Source organism: Cariama cristata, unplaced genomic scaffold (genome assembly GCF_000690535.1).
Source record: "Cariama cristata isolate BGI_N322 unplaced genomic scaffold, ASM69053v1 scaffold12222, whole genome shotgun sequence".
Classification (NCBI taxonomy): domain Eukaryota; kingdom Metazoa; phylum Chordata; class Aves; order Cariamiformes; family Cariamidae; genus Cariama; species Cariama cristata.
The window spans coordinates 31018-49891 of record NW_009604472.1 but is presented as its reverse complement, the minus strand read 5'-3'; the positions used below and the strand labels follow the sequence as shown (position 1 = coordinate 49891).

Genomic DNA, 18874 nt, shown 5'->3' with positions numbered 1-18874 from the left:
AGCTTAATAAAATGACATTATGTTCTTCATGTCATTTATAGCAGATGAGGGGTTTTGCAGTATAAAAAATAACACCAAAATTGATGTTGCTCTCAGAGAAAATTCTCGGACCGAAATGGATCATGAAGATTGAGCTAACCCCTCCTAAATCTGGAGGTCTGGTCAATTTGGATAGGGCAGTGTGTGCTCCTGCTTCTATGAATTAACACAAAACTTCGTTCTTCGTTGTTCAGAACAGGGCAGCGCTCATTGGCACAGGAAGTAGTTCAAACATGTGAAATGAAATCATTGATCATATCCATTTTTCTTGGTTTTTAACCATATAAGAGGCTATTTCTCATGTTAAGTGTGTTTAAAAAGTAATGTATTTGAAAAGAAATTCTCACTGTGTTCAAGATAACAAGATCTGAATTGGACTAGTTAAACATTTGCCATCAAACACTTCAATTAATCTGATTTCCTTACCTTGTGTTTTCAAATTGTCAGTGGTATCTCGAATAGCACACTGACCACATTTTACTTCTTAAAGCTTTGATGGTTATTTCCTTGTGGGTTATCATATAGAACGCTTTTATATTAATTAGCTTTGCTTTTAATTTTTTTTTGTTTCTTTAATTACAATATGTGCTTATTTAACCATGTTTGTTAAGGATATGCACTTAAAAACTCTTTCTTTAGTACTCTGTCCCACATTCTGCTCAGATAATTGATTCTTTCTGCGTGACATCATGTTGCTTTTCCTGCTCATATATCAGCTGTTATTTTTTCTTTCTTCTCCCCCCCTTATTTTTTTCCTTTTCCCTTCTCTCCTCTTTTATTTTTCTTTTGTCTTCAGCCTGTTCTGCAAACTTGGAGTTCTTGTCAGGCATAGGATTTCACTGTTTGGTAAGGAGACCCTTGACAAATACTAGCATGGCCATCACTTGGTTTTCTTTGCCATTTTTGCATTGTGTTACGTGCTGCTTTGTTGCATGCTGCATGGCTGAAATGCATGGTCTTCACAGACCACTAATTGTTTAGGCTGGTAGATCACAGAATTTATTAGATGGAATAAAAAGCTTTTGTAGTTTTCAGTTTGGGGTTCTTTTTTGTTTAGTTTTCCATGTGTCTTAACTAATATCTGGATTTCATTATCCTACCAAAGAGTTTTGCTGAGTTAATTATAATTACTGATTTGTTATTTTATCCTAAATCGTTTGGGAAAAAAAAGAGCGTCAGAATCGCACATTGTATCGGAAAGTCATTAAGGAAAATTTGTAGTGTGCTGAAATGCTTAGTTATGTTCTGTGGAATTCTTAAATATTCCCAGATGTGCTTGACTTCACATACGCATGTGTACTATCTTTCTGGTATTATGTGAATCTAGCAGGAGCTTGGTGTTTGTCTTATGCCATGTGAAAATCACTTAATTGAAGTCAATTTGAAGCCTATATCAAGTGTATACATGATATGCAATGTGTGGCACAGTTATTTACTCTGCAATTTTTTCTTATGCCATGATGATAGGATAGTTGAAATAGTACATCCTATGCATATATAGCTTCTATGATGGATGCGTTGCAAACTTCAGCGTCCATGAACATACCTAACTGGGTAATCTTCTAGCAAATTAGAATTTCACTAAGATATAACATGCATCTAACTCAATTCCTACATATTTCATTCAATTTGAAGGGAAGGAACTCACTTGCTGCAGCAGTGTGGTGTTTAAAAAGCTTACAGACCGTTATGAAAACCATTAAACTGAGAAGAAAAATCAGAAGTTATTTTGTGATATTACTTTTAAGTATGTTTTGGGATGATCTGAGTGGATTTGCCTGTAAAGCCAAAAGATCATAGGACGAATGGAGTCATTTCTGCAGCTGCGTGGCATTGTTGCAGCTTTTTCTGAAGGGTGGACTGTCACAAACGTACATATAAGCTCTGGTTTATACCCTAGGTTGTTTATTCAAAGAATGAACTAGCTCAGGTATACTATTAAAATTTTGCAAATCTTTTTTGTTATTGTGTGAATTTGTTTTTCTGACTTTTTTTCTAAAATGCCGTAACAGTCGAAGTCAAAAATCTAAGACAATGTAACCTTCCTCAGTACTACAGAAAAGATTTTTTCCATTCCACATCTCAGCTTGCTTATTTCGTGTTGTTTGACTGAGTTCAAGTGGTAGAAGGAGATAAGTCAGATGGGATCAGATCAGTATTCACTATGGCTACAGTTTGTTCTTTAACTCTTTTTGTAGTGTGTAGTAACTAACAGAGCGCAAATCTTTATGCCAACACATAAGACTCTGGATCACGGTCATTTACTGCGGACCTGCCAACTCAAGTCAAAGTCATCTTACTGTTTACCTTATCTTGACAGTGACATCATGTTAGAAAACCTGATCAAAAGACTTACACTTACTCCAGCAAAGACAAAGCCTGTGTAAAAGACAGGAAAATGCTCATGAGGACAGCCTCTGAGCACAGCTGGGGCCTAGAAAGTTATTTGTGCCTTTTGGAGGCACCTTGAATGAGCAAGAGTCACTCAGTAATAACTTTTATAAATAGTGGGGAGCTTAAATGCTATATAGTTTTGCTATATAGGTGCTTTTACATTATTGTGAATTTGAATGGTACTTCTGAAGATACAGCTGCATGTGTGAAAGTCATTAGTGAAAGTCATTAGTAAAAGTCATGTAGCTTAAGCTGTATGTAGAAGTCTTGATAACATGGGAAATTAAGTATACAAGTCTTCCAGAGTGAACTTAAACAGTTAACCACATTCGATATCTAAGAGTGTCACTGAGATTATGGAATCGTAATTCAGCATGGAATTATTATTTCTTTACACTGTGAAAATAAATTTTGACCCCAATAATTTACTGTTTGAGCCTGTAGTTGTGCCTCAGTAAGACTGCATTTATTTACTTTCGTTATTTTTAGTCGGCTGAATTTGAAAGCTTTTAGTGAATAATTTTGGTGAATTGAGCATTTGAATTTATATTTTCTCAATTTAAAAAAGAAATTGGTATGACTAGTTTGATTTTATGTTGTTTAAATCTCCAGTAAGACATTCTTTCTATAGAAATATGTAAGTAATTTTTTTAAAAAATCTTTGTATTGGTAATACAGACCCATGTAATCTGAAACAAAAATTAGCTGGGTAAGAAAGACATCAGATAAGAAAGGCCTGGTTTTGCTCACTCATTTTTGGGAACTTAGAGAAATTAATCAGAGGAATTCCTAAAAAGAAACAGAAGGCCTTCTCTACCTAATGACATCCTGAATTTCTAAGTGTCCTTCCAGTGAGGCATCCTGGAATCAATACCCATAGCACTTTCGCCATACAGCAACAGTTCTTCCTTCCTGATAAAATAATACAACTTTCTAAAATATGTAGGCCTGCACCTCAGATTATTAAAGAAACTGCGTTGTGCAGTTCATGGGATCGACTGTATTTGTCGTACATGCTGAATGGTGATCCAACCATCAGTCTCATATTTATACTAGCTCCTGGGATAATTTTAGCCTTTAAACCTCTTGAACTGATGTGGTTTAGTATTTGCATATGTCCAGCCCCTATTGTTTTGAGTTGTGTGAAGAGTTCCTTTAAAGAAAATCTCATTTCAGTTTTTATCCTGTTGAACTGTACTTAGCACCTGCTCCCCCTTCGTGATGTAATGGAATTTTATATACTGCGCATTCATTTCTACATCAGAGTGTTCTGTATCTAGTTTTCAGGCTTCTGAAAACCAAGGACATTTTTAATTAATAAAAAAAGAATATTTTTAGTTTAATGAGGCTGCATATATACACTGTGAAATATTGGCAATAGTAATAAAACTAGTTTCATTAGAAAAGCCCTCATTTTAGGTTTCATAACTCAGTTTAAAAAAAAGACGGCCTTCTGAAATTGACTTCTGACTTCAGGTGGGAAGCAAACTGATTCTTGAAATGTTCAATTTGAAAGGATTTTTTTTTTGAGTTTTAACTGTGGCATTTTAAGGTAAAATATTTTAAAATACTTTTTTTGGTGGTATTTTGTTTTAGAAACACAGTGAAAACAACTACATTCATGACATAGAACAAAAGCAAGACGCAGAATTTGCACTGAACCTAAACCTGTTTTCTAAGATTCTGTAACAAATCCTGCCTGAAGGAGACATTCCAGGAAAGAAGTTTCATGATAATTTTGAAAGTCTGTTTTTAGTGTTACATGGATAAACTCTAGTCTGCCAGTCAGTTTAGACTGAAGAGGGCTGCATTTATCATTGTCACTGAATTCTGCTGTGATATCCCAGTCTATGGAATCAGCCACACTGCAGTACCTGCTACAGGGGTATGCCTAAAGCTTTTCTGGTTTTCAGTTTAACTTGATCAACTTCTGACCCTTCCATCTGGTTGCAGCATACGAAGTACCTAATTCCTGATAAATGTGTGGTTTTTAAAATGTGTCTATGTGATATAAATAGATTGCCAACATAAATTTCCAGGGAACTGGAGCGAGCATCTCCGTACTGCACTGTAGCATGCAGTATATACACACCTGCATGACAAATGTTAAGATACTGCTTCGTGACAGTCTAATCCACAGTCTTAAGTCCAGGTTGCTTTGAGTACTCCTCTCCATCCCTACTGTCATTAGCACAGTCCTGCACTCTCCTCTTCATCAGCACTGGCATTCGTATCACCACAGCAGTAACATAGTAGGAGCTGACAAAAAAATTAAATCTTTTGGGGTGTTTTTTTTGGTAGGATTTTTTTTTAGGCCACCTCAGCTTTCTCATCTGCTTGCTGTAGCATTGCATGACCACGAGTGCAGAGAGGGTGAGGCCGCCTGGCTAGGGGCAACCGTGGAAGCTGTGGTTCAGGTTTGTTTAATCTGCTGTGGATGAACACCACAATCCCTCCTAATTTGATAGCATAGAACAACATTCTCGGTGCTGCAATAAACTTCCCACTCCTTCCTTGCAATTTATTTTTTTAAGTCTCTATTTCACTGAAACAGTTACTAATTTTAATTGTATGTTTACCTACATTTTCAAGTGAAATAACCACCAGTGGGAAACTAGAGTACACTGTAAGCAGACGGCAGTATTTTCAGAAACCTATCTTATCTTAAACATTCAATTTGTTTCTTCTTTTTTTTTTTTCTTTTTTAATTTGAGAAACTTTAAATAGGTAGAGAAACCAGAAAAGGTATTTTCATTTTTGCAGAGATTTAGATTTAAAATATATATATAGATATTAAATAATTTTATGGGTCAAATTTGCGTAGCCTAAATCTATCCTGGGTGTAAGAAGTGAACTTAGAGGTGGCTTGTACATGGCAACATCTTGGGATGTACATATGCATACAAGGCACGTTGTGTGTAAGTTTTCTTTTTACATGCATAAGTGTGAAAAAAAAATTGATTATGGGAGATGCATATTATGTCAGAGACTGTTACTCATGTGGGCCACACCTGATCCTGCTATAAATGGCTGCAGCCTATTGATAACACCAGGGAACTAACCTTTTTGATGACATTTTATATAAATGTTCTCTTCCTGCAATAGCAGCTTGTGAAAGTTAACAGCTTTTATGTTACTGAGAGGGGGAAGATAAATGTTCGGATAAACTTGAATCAATTAAAGCAAAATTTATAGAACTTAAATGAAAACCAGATAATACACTGCAGCTCTAATTAACCCCACATTTAAGTGCTTCCATCTTGACTGCCTCAGCTATTTGATGAGAGGTGCTTTACTGCCTCTAGTTACTGCATTTGTGTAAACAAGGCTAAGACAACAAACTGCATGTTTTTTAACTTGAATGTTACAATTATGCAGAAGTTCAATTGCTCTTCTGCTATGTCATTTACTCCTTCATTAAAACCAGAGATACAGTTAGCAGACTGTAGGTATGCTATACAGTATGCTCAGCTTAATTGGTGGATAATTTTCCTCCCTGTTTAGGAAATGATGCAACATCAATAGTCAACTGTCTTCACATACTGGGCCAGACCTTGGATGCAAGGTAATACTGAATGTATTTTCTAAACTATGAAGAAAATCACTTAAGAAAATAATGTGCAGTCAAATTTGGGTTAGCTGTGTAAGGCTACAGGATTTCAAAACTCAGGAAGTTATAGTACTGAATATAATGCTTATTGCAAAGCAGGTTAATTACTAGTTAATTACTAGGGTTTGCCAGGACAGTATTTGTAGGTTACACTTTCAACTTCAGTAGTGTCTGGGAACTGCTGGCTGTTAGTTCATCAGGTTTTAATCATATGACCGTCCCAAAACTATGATAACATTAGAAACATTTCATTCTTTTGCTTACACTGTTTAATCAAAAAATTCAGGAGTTAAATGCACATAGAGTGCAGTAAATCTGGCACATAGAAAGTCTTCGTTGCAAAGTTAATTCAGGTTCTAATTTGAACAAAAAAACCCCTTTACATCGAATTCAGTGGTACTTTTAAATTGCGCATAGTGGGCCATTTTGAGGTTTATGGATGAGACAATCTTGAAATATTGGAGGGTAATGTGTTGCTCTCCATTAACTGTACAGTCAACTGTCTGTACTGATAGTTGACTTTTAGATCTTTGCAATTGTGAAAGAAAACATGATAGTTTAAGCTACCTCCATGGTAATTTAAGGTAACTTTTTTCACTTTGCGTTTACTCTGCAAGAATTGACTGAATTACATGCAGATAGCTCTTTTTCTCGGTATCTTTACAGTGACTTAAATGAACAAATTTTACTTTCCATTTGCTATGGATAGAGTCATGATCGTGGTCATTAGTATGGCTCAGCTGTTGCATGGTAATCCTTTAGGTTGCAGTATCTTGGGGTTTTGTCATAAATTGTCCATGCTCTGTGCAATCATACAGATGGAACACAGGTATGGGTGGAGGTCACCAATTTAGCTCTTAGTAGAGGTGTAAAAATAACTCCAGACAGGGATTAAGGGATTCATGGAAGTTACATGAAAGTTTGAAAATATTGCTATTGAAACTGTATGTATTCACTCTGTAAAACAAACAAACAATCAAAAAGAAAATCTGGACTATTACTCAGTTTGCAAAAGAATTTCACCTGGATTTATTTCTCGCATGCCTAAATGGATACTTTCCTTAAACAAAGGATCTCTGTAATTGAGCTAGTTAAGTAAGTTATTTCTCCTGGATTGTATCATTACATAACTGATTATGTGTTATATAATCAGTGCATTTATTTATTTAATTTTAAACAAATTTGCTTGTTTTTAATCATTCCTTTCTGATTCTGGAGGCAGAAATATGACTGTCATGGTTGGGAAGGCTTTCTGAGTTCCAGCTTGGGATCGTTCTTCTCTTCCTAGAGTCATAAATTGCAGACTTACTCATTATTCTTCTTTTTTGTTAGCTGTTTTTCTCCCTCTGAAGGCAAATGAATCACTTAAATTATAAATTTAAAAGAACTTTATTTTCTCAATGGGAAACCAGATAAAATATCCTTGTGTTCTGCAGGATACACATGAAATGTTTTTTCAGTAGGTTGTTCTGCTATAAGAAGATTTTACCGTATCAAAAGATGAAAGATGTTTCTTCAGATCTTTCTTATAAGCCAAGACTAGGCTTTATTCCATGCATGTCTAATAGAATATTCTTTTTCATTCTTTTTGCATGCTATATACAGGACTGTGATGAAAACTGGTCTGGAATCTGTTAAGATGGCATTGAGAGCATTTTTGGACAATGCTGCTGAGGATCTGGAGAAAACAATGGAAAATCTTAAGCAAGGCCAGTTTACACACAGCAGGAACCAGCCAAAGGGAGTTACACAAATCATTAATTATACCACAGTTGCTCTCCTGCCAGTACTATCTTCATTATTTGAGCATATTGGACAGCACCAGTTTGGGGAAGATTTGATATGTATGTATTATTTAGAAGTGCCATGCCACTAAAATATCTGTAATGTCATGTAGTAAGCATTAGTAGACTCTCAGTTCTATTAGAGAAGGACAAATCCCACATCATTTTGACAAAATTGTCATTGATTTAATCAAACATTTGCTGTAATCGACCTAGAACGGTCTGCAGGTTTTAGTGGACTTTGTTCAAATATTAAAGCAGATGTGTCTGTGATTAGACAGTCAGAGGCTCAATTTTGTTTATAACCTTACCACAGATTTAAAATTACTTTCTTCTTATGTGAAAAATTACTTTGTATAAGTTAATTTGTCTTTGCTCTGCCTATAAATGAGGTTATACTATGAGAATGATGTTAATTCCATCATACATGCACCTTGGCTCAGTTTCTGTTAGTGGGGAATTTGAGTGGGTGCATCTTAGATCCTAACGAAAAGTGAAAGGAGCTCCTGAAGAATTCAGGCACCAGAGAAGGGAATCTGTATGAGATTCTGGATATGCAATTTCTGTAGAGGTTCTGATTATGGCTCATTCAGTGTCCTTTACTTTCCCAAACCCAGTCTGTGCAAGACATGCAGTCTGCAACACATAACTTTAATTTCTAGGAACTCCACAGGAATTCTGCTGTCCAGACTGCACTAAAGGAGGCAATTCTGCTCAGTACAGCTAACTCAGTTATGGAAATAACTGAGAGAAGGACCTAGAAGAAAAGAATATAAAATTGTATTTTTTCTCTTTTTAGAATCTGAAAAAGTATTATTTAAAATAGCATTAAGAGGACTGTTTCTGAAAATTTGGAGTTGTATTGATGGATTTGAATGTGATGAGATGTAAACATCCACTTTTCTCATTAAATTATTTCTGTAAAATTCAGGGGACTGTGACAGCGTCCAGAAAAAGTCATCTTTGGGGTTCACATACATCACTTGTTCAGCATAAGCCAATTTTTCAGAGATAAACATATTCATGCCTTGTATAATTTTTGATCTCTGATATTCCATGTTTTGGAACTTAATAATTAACCTTTGATACTTTATCACTTAAGTTAATGAGCTATTCTACATATATCACACTGATCTCAAACACCCAATTTAGAATTAATAAACTGAGAAAGAATAATTAATTTAAATTATACCTACTTATTTTGACTAGACCATAGTTGGAAAGGCTAATTTTTCTTACACACAACTTCTCTTTGCATGTTGTTAACAATAAGTTTATCTTATTTGTACTACACTGATGACAAGCATCTTGACCTGGTGCTTGTACCTAAGAGTGTTGCTACACATACAGAGTACTCCATGGTGTGACCATGTACAAAGGTAGGTCGGCATACCTGAGGTTACTGTTACTATGTTAAACATACTTAACTCCAAGATAATCCAAACTAAAATCATGGTATAATAAAGAGCCAAGCTCTGTAGCTTTGGTGCACCATCTTGTAGCCTCTCCCAGCCCATTAAGTCTTATCCTGTTTTACTCCCAACATTTCATTGCATATTGGGAGAAGATATTAGCACTGTGGGAGAGACTAGAAAAAATATATGTGGAAAGAATGGGAGTGTTGTCCTTGATGATATTTATACTGTTGTTACACTGTTACTGCAGATTACATTGAAAAAGCATTTTTTCAAACAGATGTTAGGATTATTCTCACTTTTTGTGACTGAAACTTTTAATAATTTCAAGATATGCTTTGGTGAAGTATTCATAAGGACTAAAGGATTAATTATTTTTTTAATCCTTTGTCAGTCTGAAGTGTAAATTAAGTGCATACTATTAACTGATACCTGTGTCTAAATTTTAAAAATCATAAACTGTGATTAAAAGAATTAAATATCTGTTTAACAGAATTGCCTTTCTTTTATAATGTATTTTATACAGTGGTGTTATATTTGTAAATAGATTTGTTCCCTAATAATTTTTTTTTACTTTCAGCACTTTTTTTGATTTACCTAGAAACTTTAAGTGCTACAGACAAACTAGAAAAGATTCATTCACACATTTGTTTATAGCTATTAAATTAATAAAATCTCAGATTATACAATCATGTTATCCGTAAAGGCTTGGTATGCCATTAATTTCAGACAGTTAGTGTACTAGTGAAAGATGTTTACTGCCTTAGCTGCTAACTTGGTATTGAAGTAAATGGAAATTTTGAGTAAAAACTATGGCGCTCGGTGCTCAGATGATTTTTTTTTATTTATTTAGAGAGTGATTTCTGTGAATTGCCTTTGATAGCTTGATATTATTAATCTAGTTATTGTCAAAAGAAGAGTATTTTAATTCTACAGAAATATATTGCAAAGAAAAGTCTCTTTATACCTGTCATTTTCTTCTCTTTAGTGGAAGATGTTCAGGTCTCCTGTTACAGAATATTGGCCAGTTTGTATGCTCTAGGAACCAGCAAGAGTATCTATGTAGAGCGGTAAGAAGAAAAAAAGTGTTTTTTAATATTTGTGTTTATACTTAGCTGCGTGAATATACAGTCCAGAAATTAATATAGGAAGAGACTGTTGTTGGAAAGATACTGTGAGAGAAAAAAAGGTGCTTAGATGTTAAGTGGTATGCAACTGCATTTATTATAATACACTTAAAATTTTACATTATATGTTTGTCAAAATATATCTTAGTTAAAAATTACAAATAGAATTATCTGACTTTACGATAAATATCACTTGATTTGAGGCTTAATTGGGGAATTGTAAAATATGTCATTCAGCTCAGCTGTTGTTATAATTCTTCCTTATATATTATTTAATTGTGTATATTTCTTTCTCATTACCCTAAATTTAATAAAATTTGTCACTCATACAACACTACTCCTTTTCTAGCCCAATTACCCAGGGAAATGAGGCTTTATAATTGCTTTTTTGTGCATCTGTATATCTGCTAACCTCCCTCCAAGTTCCATTTGGTCTGTGCAAACCATACTCAGCCAAAATACAGAGGTAACTAGATAATTCAGTTCTTAAAACTGAATAATTGCTCTGTAGTGACTAGTACTGCTCTGAGGGAAGGCTAAATAGAACTTATACATTTCAGATATTGGCAGCAGTAATCTAGAAAGATCATATATCTGTACACAGCCTTGCAAATCAACCTGTGCATAACTCCAGACCAGCCCCGCGGTATACCCTTGCTTACTTGGTGGCAATATCACAGGAAACATTATGAAGAAAGATGGGGACCAATATTAATTGGTCCCCATCTGTGGAAAACCAGGTGTCATTCATTTCATATGGAATAGAAAATTAATTGGGTTTGGTATTTGGCAAATAAATGATGTGGGGTTTGTAGGTAAGAGGAAATATGTCAGTGTAAGTGTCAATTTTTGTGTATGATTGTCTACAACTGTTATCGTAAGCAAAAAGCACATAGCATGCTCTTTGTAGGTGTATGTGGTGGAGGTATGTTTTGCTTCATTAGGTGAAGACCTAATGAAAAGGAAAAAAAGAATGAGAAAACAGGATAATAATGGGAATGAAGTTAGATTTAACAAAACCAAGTTTAATGAGTGAAATCTAGAAAGAATGTAAGTTCTTAAAATGAGATAAACTATAGAGTGAAGATGTATCTTGTTAAATCATAAGATCAGTTTGGAGGCTTTTTTTTCTTTCTTTTTTTTTTTTTTTTTATTACTTGGAAGTTCATGTGACTCCTGGATTTCTGTCATCTATGTTGCTCAGCTTCAGCAGCTAAGGATTTCTCACATATCTAAAATCTACTATGGTCAACTGAATTGGAAATCAGAAAGATTAGTTTTAAATGTCCCCTGAAGGACTCAAGTGAAGTGACAGGGGCTCACTTACTTCTTCCTAGAGACAGGCTTTTTACAATTTTGACACACTTAAGGAATTTTGATTATCAAATAAATGTTGTCATATATTTTAAGAGATTAGAACAACGGTTTTGTGCAAAACTTTCAGAGTTACTGATCAGTAGAAGCAATTTCCCACTCTCTGAAGAACCTGACTTTCATGCTAGAGCAAGATCTGATTATTACCGTTTCTCAGAAAAAGGAAATTATATGACTCAAATAAAATGTAGCTGTATTTGGTCTCTTGACCTAGTCACTAACTTTTTCTTACTAGTAGAGATTATAAAGTCACTAAAGCTGAGAAGAAAGTAATAGAGCAGAAGGCATTGTTATGACGACTTTGGGTTTTCCCTGCATGTTCCTCAATTGCTCAGCTAAGTAGGCCACCTTTGACATTTTACATCTTTAACATTTCATTCATATATTAGCAGGGGGTTGCTGGATGTCAATGTCTATTACCTATTCTTGTGTTGATGATCCTAATGATGTAGTGGCTTCTCTTTTTGAGGCTTATCTTAGATTAAAAATAAGGCTGGTATAGAACTACCCCAAGGTGTAGTCAGTTGTCAAAGATGTGTATACTTAATGATGTTTGTTAATTCACAGGCAACGATCAGCACTAGGAGAATGCTTGGCCGCTTTCTCAGGTGCCTTTCCTGTGGCTTTTTTGGAAACGCATTTGAACAAACATAATACCTACTCAATTTACAATACCAAGAATGCGAGAGACAGAGCAGGTATTTCCAGAAACTCACATAACGGTTATGAAAACACAATTTCACTATAAATACTGCTTGCCTTAATACATGTATTTTTGCATACATTTTATAGTGCAAGAATTTTCTTGTAGTCTTGGTTGTATTTCTTTCCTTAAATCAATGGGCTAAGTCTGGTAAAACTGATTATTTTGTTTCTAAAGATACCAATGTTTTCATTTTGAGATACCGTTCTCAAAATCCACTTTGGAATCAACTTATTGAAGGGACTTCACACATTTGTAGTATCTCAGATATTATATATTTGATGACAAAATTCTAATCAGTAAGTTTAGTTCCTCAGTTTTCATATGTAGTATTGGGTCCCTAAAACATACTTGCAATTGAAGCAAAATACTTTGCCTGTGATAAGTTTGTGATATACCCTTAGAAAATAAATACACCGTAGAGTAGTAAGTAAATTGTTTGTTCTTTGAAATACAAAACAGTACAGATACTTTCCAGTAACATTATGTATGTTTATTTTGCATATACCCTTTTTGTTCCATTCTGAAACTCTTGATGTTTCTTATGCTAAAGCATAGTTGTTGAATAAGGACGTATGCACTACTTGTTCCTATGGTAAATAGAACTTACAATAGAACTGTACAAACTCTGCATATATGCTGAATGTGAAATATATCACAGATATGTATCGATAACAGTATATAAGATCTCTGTTTATAAAGGCATGCATTTTAGAGCTTCACCTTTAATTTTAAAAAAGGGAGCATACCAGATTTATTCTTCAAAGAGCTGTAGTATCTTATCTTGAAAATATCAACAACCATACTTACTTGCCATATATATTCTAGCTATTTTAACACATCTAGAAAGACAGTTGGCTGTATTTTCATTGATTTTTAACAGAAATTTGAATTTATTTTTCAAAATTGCTTTAAGCTTTAAGGAGACTCTGCGATGGCTGTATGAAATGTATTTGGGTCTAAATAGGAGAAGAGACTGTTGTTGGAAAAGCACTAGCCTGAGGCCATGTTGCTACAACCATTTGGATTCACAAATTACAGACTAAATTTTCAATATATGATTATCTGTATATCTCATTGTATCTGTACATCAGGATGTTAGACATTCAAGAGCTAATAGTTGTGCTTATAGATACTTATCTGTAGATGAAAGAAACTGCCTCCAAAAATAAAGGCAACTGCAGTGCCTTTTCAGGGGAAGGAACTGTTAATTCAAATTACTTCAAAAGTAAACATTTACAATCAGAAATTCACCTCCAGAAGTCAGCTTCTCAGAATCTGCTCTACTCATTATGTCAGGCAATGATTTTCCTTTTTTCTTCTATTAACATTCCAGGTCGAATCTGATGTGTTGTGGAGAGATGTTTCATTGTATCAATTTGTTTCCCCAACTGCAAAGCTTATGTTGGAAGAAATTCTGAAACTGGAGCTTTATTTTGAATATAGCAAACTGCGTCTGGTTTCTCTGAGTTCATTCTGTAATAATTACATTGCTCAAACTTCCATATAGGAATTATTTTTATTATAGACAGTTTTATTATTGAAGCTTATATACAACAGTTTATTGCTCAATGGTATGAAAGTACCTGTTTTTTATTGTTGTGTTTGGTTCCTTTTCCTCGGATCAGAAGGGTATAAATATAAATAGAAAACAAAAGTTGTACAGAATAGCAATTGAAAAGAATTATTTTCCTTCTATTACTTTATTGATTTTTGGTTTGTTTGGGTTTTTTTTCCGAATAGTTCTCAATTTGCCTACTACTGTAGAAGAGGTTTGCCCAAATATTCCTTCCTTGGTGAAACTAATGGACGAAATTGTGGAACTGGCAGAGTCTGGTATTCGTTACACGCAAATGCCACATATCATGGAAGTAATACTGCCTATGCTATGTAGTTACATGTCACACTGGTGGGAACATGGGCCAGAAAACAACCCTGACAAGGCTGAAATGTGTTGCACAGCCTTGACGTCAGAGCACATGAACACTCTCTTGGGTAACATATTGAAAATCATCTATAACAACCTTGGTATTGATGAAGGAGCCTGGATGAAGAGATTAGCAGGTAAGATGTAAAAATTTATAAACAAACAAACAAATAAGCATGTGTGTGTCTATTCAGCATGTGTGTGTGTGTGTGTATATACACACTCTGAATTACTCTGTTAAAGCTGGAGTAGAACAACACTCATATTTTTGTGTATGTAAACAATACAGACCTTGATGAACCAGAAATTTTAAGTATAAAGAGCAGTGTAAGCAGTATGTTTTAGTCTCTTAATAAGTAATATGAGAAGTACATAAGACTATTTCTTTTTTCCCAGAATATGCAGATACGTATTTTGCAGTATATTGAATTAAAGGACTATAGTTATTTAAGCCATTTTCATTGTACAGCAAGTTTCCATTTGCATGCATTACACAGTTCCTTGCTATTCTGTATGAGTGCTGGATCATTAAAATATTGTTTTGAAGCTGTTTATCTAACAAATCTAGTACAATGAAATGTGGAAATGCATATGTCATTTTAGTAATCCTTACATTAGCTTCATTGTGATAACGCCTTAAAATTTGTTTAAAAACAGTTTATTTCTCCATGTTACAATCTGTAAGGAGAAGTTACTTCGGCATTGTGATTTCATTTTTTCACTTAGGCTTTCTTACGACTTTTCAGTAATTATTACAGTATTCATTTCATTCATGGTAGCAGTCTGCATTCCTAGTCTTTTGAGGGTTGGTAATGTAATGCACTCTAAGGAGAAGTGGTAACTGCCTAAAATTCTTTGTAATCTAATGGATATGTTATAAATGGTTTTGCACTAATCGACCCAGATGAAGTGCTAATTTACATGTTCATATCTATGAGGAGATTTGCAAAAACCTTGTGATAACAAGTCTCACATGACTGGTTGAATCAGTCTCATTTCTGTCTGCACTCAGGCCTTCCAGTGTCCTAACGTGCATAAGAAATATAGGCGGGCTGTTTCAGTAGGTTTGCAACTAGAGCGTGCTTTCCAGTTGTACTTCACTCAAGCTAAAAAGCAAGATTCAAAAGAGGAGCCAGTGGCTGAGAAAACCTGTGTGTGCACTATGTAGTTATATAGGTATCCACCCATACATACCATTAAACAACAACTACATTACTCAATAAAATTATGCAGGCAAATACCAGTATGTTGACAGAATACCAGTAAAGAAGTATTTCAAGTTTTATGATCTGGCAAGCCTAGTTTGTGAAGTTGTAATTTCTGCTCTCATAGTGACAAAGTGAAATGCCTGTGTGAAATCCTGACCACATTTAATTCTTGGCAAAATTTCTGCTGATTTCAATGGGGGCAGGATTTCACTCTGTAGCCTAGAAATAAGATCCAAGAAAGAGGGCAACGGTAAAAGTTTTTATTTATATTTTGTGGCCAGGTATATATTATAATATTCATTGCCTTAAATAGTGTTTTCCCAGCCCATCATAAGCAAAGCGAAGCCACAGCTCTTAAAGACACACTTCCTGCCACTGATGGATAAGCTAAAGAAAAAAGCAGCAGTGGTTGTATCGGATGAAGAACATCTAAGAGCAGAAGGCAGAGGTGACATGTCGGAGGCTGAACTGCTCATCCTAGATGAGTTCACCACTTTGGCACGGGACCTCTATGCCTTCTACCCTTTGTTGATTAGATTTGTGGACTATAACAGGTAGGTGGAGAGGAATAGGTCAATGAATCTTGTAAAGTCTTCCTGTTTATTGACATCGTCTCTTATCCCTTGATATGCCTAGCACTGAACTAAAGTAACTTTTACTCAGCCTGCCAATCTTGAAGTTGCTCAACCTGATGTTTTGTGACTTTTAGGAGGAGATGGGATCTTTTTCAGAAGAAAACCAAAAAAAAAAAGGTGCAATCCAAATCTGTTGGATTAGACCTAGGCTTAATGTAAAAGGATTTTAAGGGTATTGAAATAGGACATCAAAAAGCCACTGCTACCAGAAAGGATTAAATCATGCATGCTTGGTTTTATTGACTTGTATCCCTGTAAAATGTTGAAAACTGATTTCAAAGCATAAAGCCCGTGAGGATCATCTGCATTTCCACCCTTTTACCAAATTTTAGGGCAAAATGGCTGAAAGAGCCCAACCCTGAAGCGGAAGAATTGTTCCGCATGGTGGCTGAGGTCTTCATTTACTGGTCAAAGTCTCATGTAAGTAATTCCTTGGTAAAGACTTGTTTTAATTAGGTTCCTTAGTAGGCAGATCAATTATTCAGTGGTTGTGTTCAGGAAAAAACATTTAATGACAGAAGTGAAACTGCAGATGGAAAGGTATTAATGACTTTCAGTTTTCTGACACTTTTGAAATGCCTGAGTAGCTAGGGAAGTTGATGGGTGTTTTGTAGCGTAGTAACACTGATTGTAGATATTTTTCTTACACATTCTGGTTTGTTTGTTGTGGGTTTTTTGTTGAGTGTTTTGTGTTTTTTTTTTTTTAATATCATTGAGGTCTGTGTCCTTACCCTTTTTTTTTTTTTCCCCCCAATCAATTATTTTCACCCCCAAAGCCTTTTTGTAACCAGGATGTATAGCTACTGAATTAGTAGTAGTTGTCTCATAAAAGTCCATTTTACTAAATTGTATAGTCTGTCTGCTTGAGCCTCTTGGCAGAGTTATGATAAAAATCTTGCATAGAGGTCATCAACACGACTAGTGAAACAAGAGTTTCCAGAAGAAATGTGCAGCTTTGTTTACTGTCATTTAATTTGTGTTGCGGTATATATTTGTATTTCTTTAATAAAAGTTAAAGGTATGTAATTCAATTATTAAGTCCAGGTCTGTAGCTGGGCTGAATGAAGGAAAATCTGTAAATGTTCTAAGAGCAAGGAAGTAGCAAATACATCTCACAAGTAATTCTCTGATGAAATCCTGTCCCTAGATGATACTATTTAATATTTCATAAATTTTACCAGTTAAGGATTTCTTCTTAATTCCACTTCTACAAAATTTTCCCTTGGTTCTCAAGTCTGATTCCTCTGGTTCATGTGCAGTAACCAACAGGTCTGCATTAAGACCCAATCAGGCACCATCACTGGTAGTGCTTAAATAAAAATAAAACATGATTCATATGAATACTAGAACAAAAGAGAAGGAAAAAACCAAAAGAGACTAAATACTTTCAGGCAATGGATCTGAGTTGTCTATACTAAATTTCTTTTCTACCATAACTTAATTCTCTCAAGTTTGGGAAACAAGATACTGTATTATTTGTGTACTTGGACGTGAATTGGACTGTAAGATTTATTATAAACATCACTGTGCACAGAAACTGGTTGCACAGTAGATAGATACTGGATCATGAAATTACCTGTGTGTTCATAAGTTCAGTCTTTTTATTTAAATTTTCTAATGTATCTGAATATGGTGGGATTTATAATGAGGAAAAAAAATGGAATGGATTATTTACTAGTAAGGGAAAACCCAGACAATATTTTTATATTTAATTAGAGGAGGAGTGAGATTTTTATCATAGCTGTTTCATAGCCAGAGAAATATTTCTTTCTCTCGAACATAGAAAAACACCCAAAACACACAGCCCCCTGAGCTATGTCATGTAAATAAAGCTGGCATTGAAGGCCGTTATCGATCATCCATTAATTTTTTTCTATCCTTATCTTGTGAATTTTACAAATTTCCACTTAATTTATATTTTTATTTAAGATTTGTTTAGATAGATTCCTCATATATCATAAGTCCTTCTAACTGAGATCTTCTATATATTTCCAGAATTTCAAAAGGGAAGAGCAGAACTTTGTGGTACAAAATGAAATCAACAACATGTCTTTCCTGATCAGTGACACCAAATCTAAGATGTCCAAGGTAGTGTAAATATTTTTATATTTTTCTCTTTGCAGAGGGAAGGGAGACAGGAGGACTCTAGAGAAGCACCTTTTTGTTTCGTTTTGTTGTATTTTGTAAATTTTATCTGTTGAAAACACTGGGTTGAGAGTCAAGACATAGTCGTTTGAGAAACACAGTGGACTTTCAAGATCTTGGTGCAAAATACTGGCAATGATATAATGGCAGTTCCATTGGGTAGGGTTGCAGCTGTATTGGTAGTGAGGAAATTGTCGAACTGGAGACAAATACAGAATTGCTAGTACAATTCTTTTATTTAATACTGAATTTTTTTTCACCTTTGCTTTATGCTGCAGGCAGCAGTTTCTGACCAGGAGAGGAAGAAAATGAAGCGCAAAGGTGATCGGTACTCTATGCAAACCTCTCTCATTGTGGCAGCCCTGAAGAGATTACTTCCCATTGGCCTAAATATTTGTGCTCCCGGAGACCAAGAGCTAATTGCACTGGCCAAAAATCGATTCAGTATGGTACGTACTCTTTTTGCACTTCTTACAGCATGACAAAAATAATCAAGACTATAATTCTGTTATA

The 18874-nt window shown here is 34.8% G+C and overlaps 1 protein-coding gene across 1 annotated transcript in view; it reads left to right on the top strand.

Annotated features, from left to right (window-relative positions):
• Positions 1–18874, top strand: part of LOC104158080 (ryanodine receptor 2-like) — a gene marked incomplete at both ends in the record, with an annotated part of 71141 nt that overhangs the window by 21794 nt on the left and 30473 nt on the right. The window contains 8 exons of the mRNA XM_009695639.1: positions 7649–7887; positions 10231–10312; positions 12311–12441; positions 14190–14510; positions 15895–16135; positions 16549–16636; positions 18212–18304; positions 18640–18810. Of these exons, the coding sequence (XP_009693941.1) occupies positions 7649–7887; positions 10231–10312; positions 12311–12441; positions 14190–14510; positions 15895–16135; positions 16549–16636; positions 18212–18304; positions 18640–18810 (1366 nt within the window). The remainder of the gene's footprint in view (positions 1–7648; positions 7888–10230; positions 10313–12310; positions 12442–14189; positions 14511–15894; positions 16136–16548; positions 16637–18211; positions 18305–18639; positions 18811–18874) is intronic.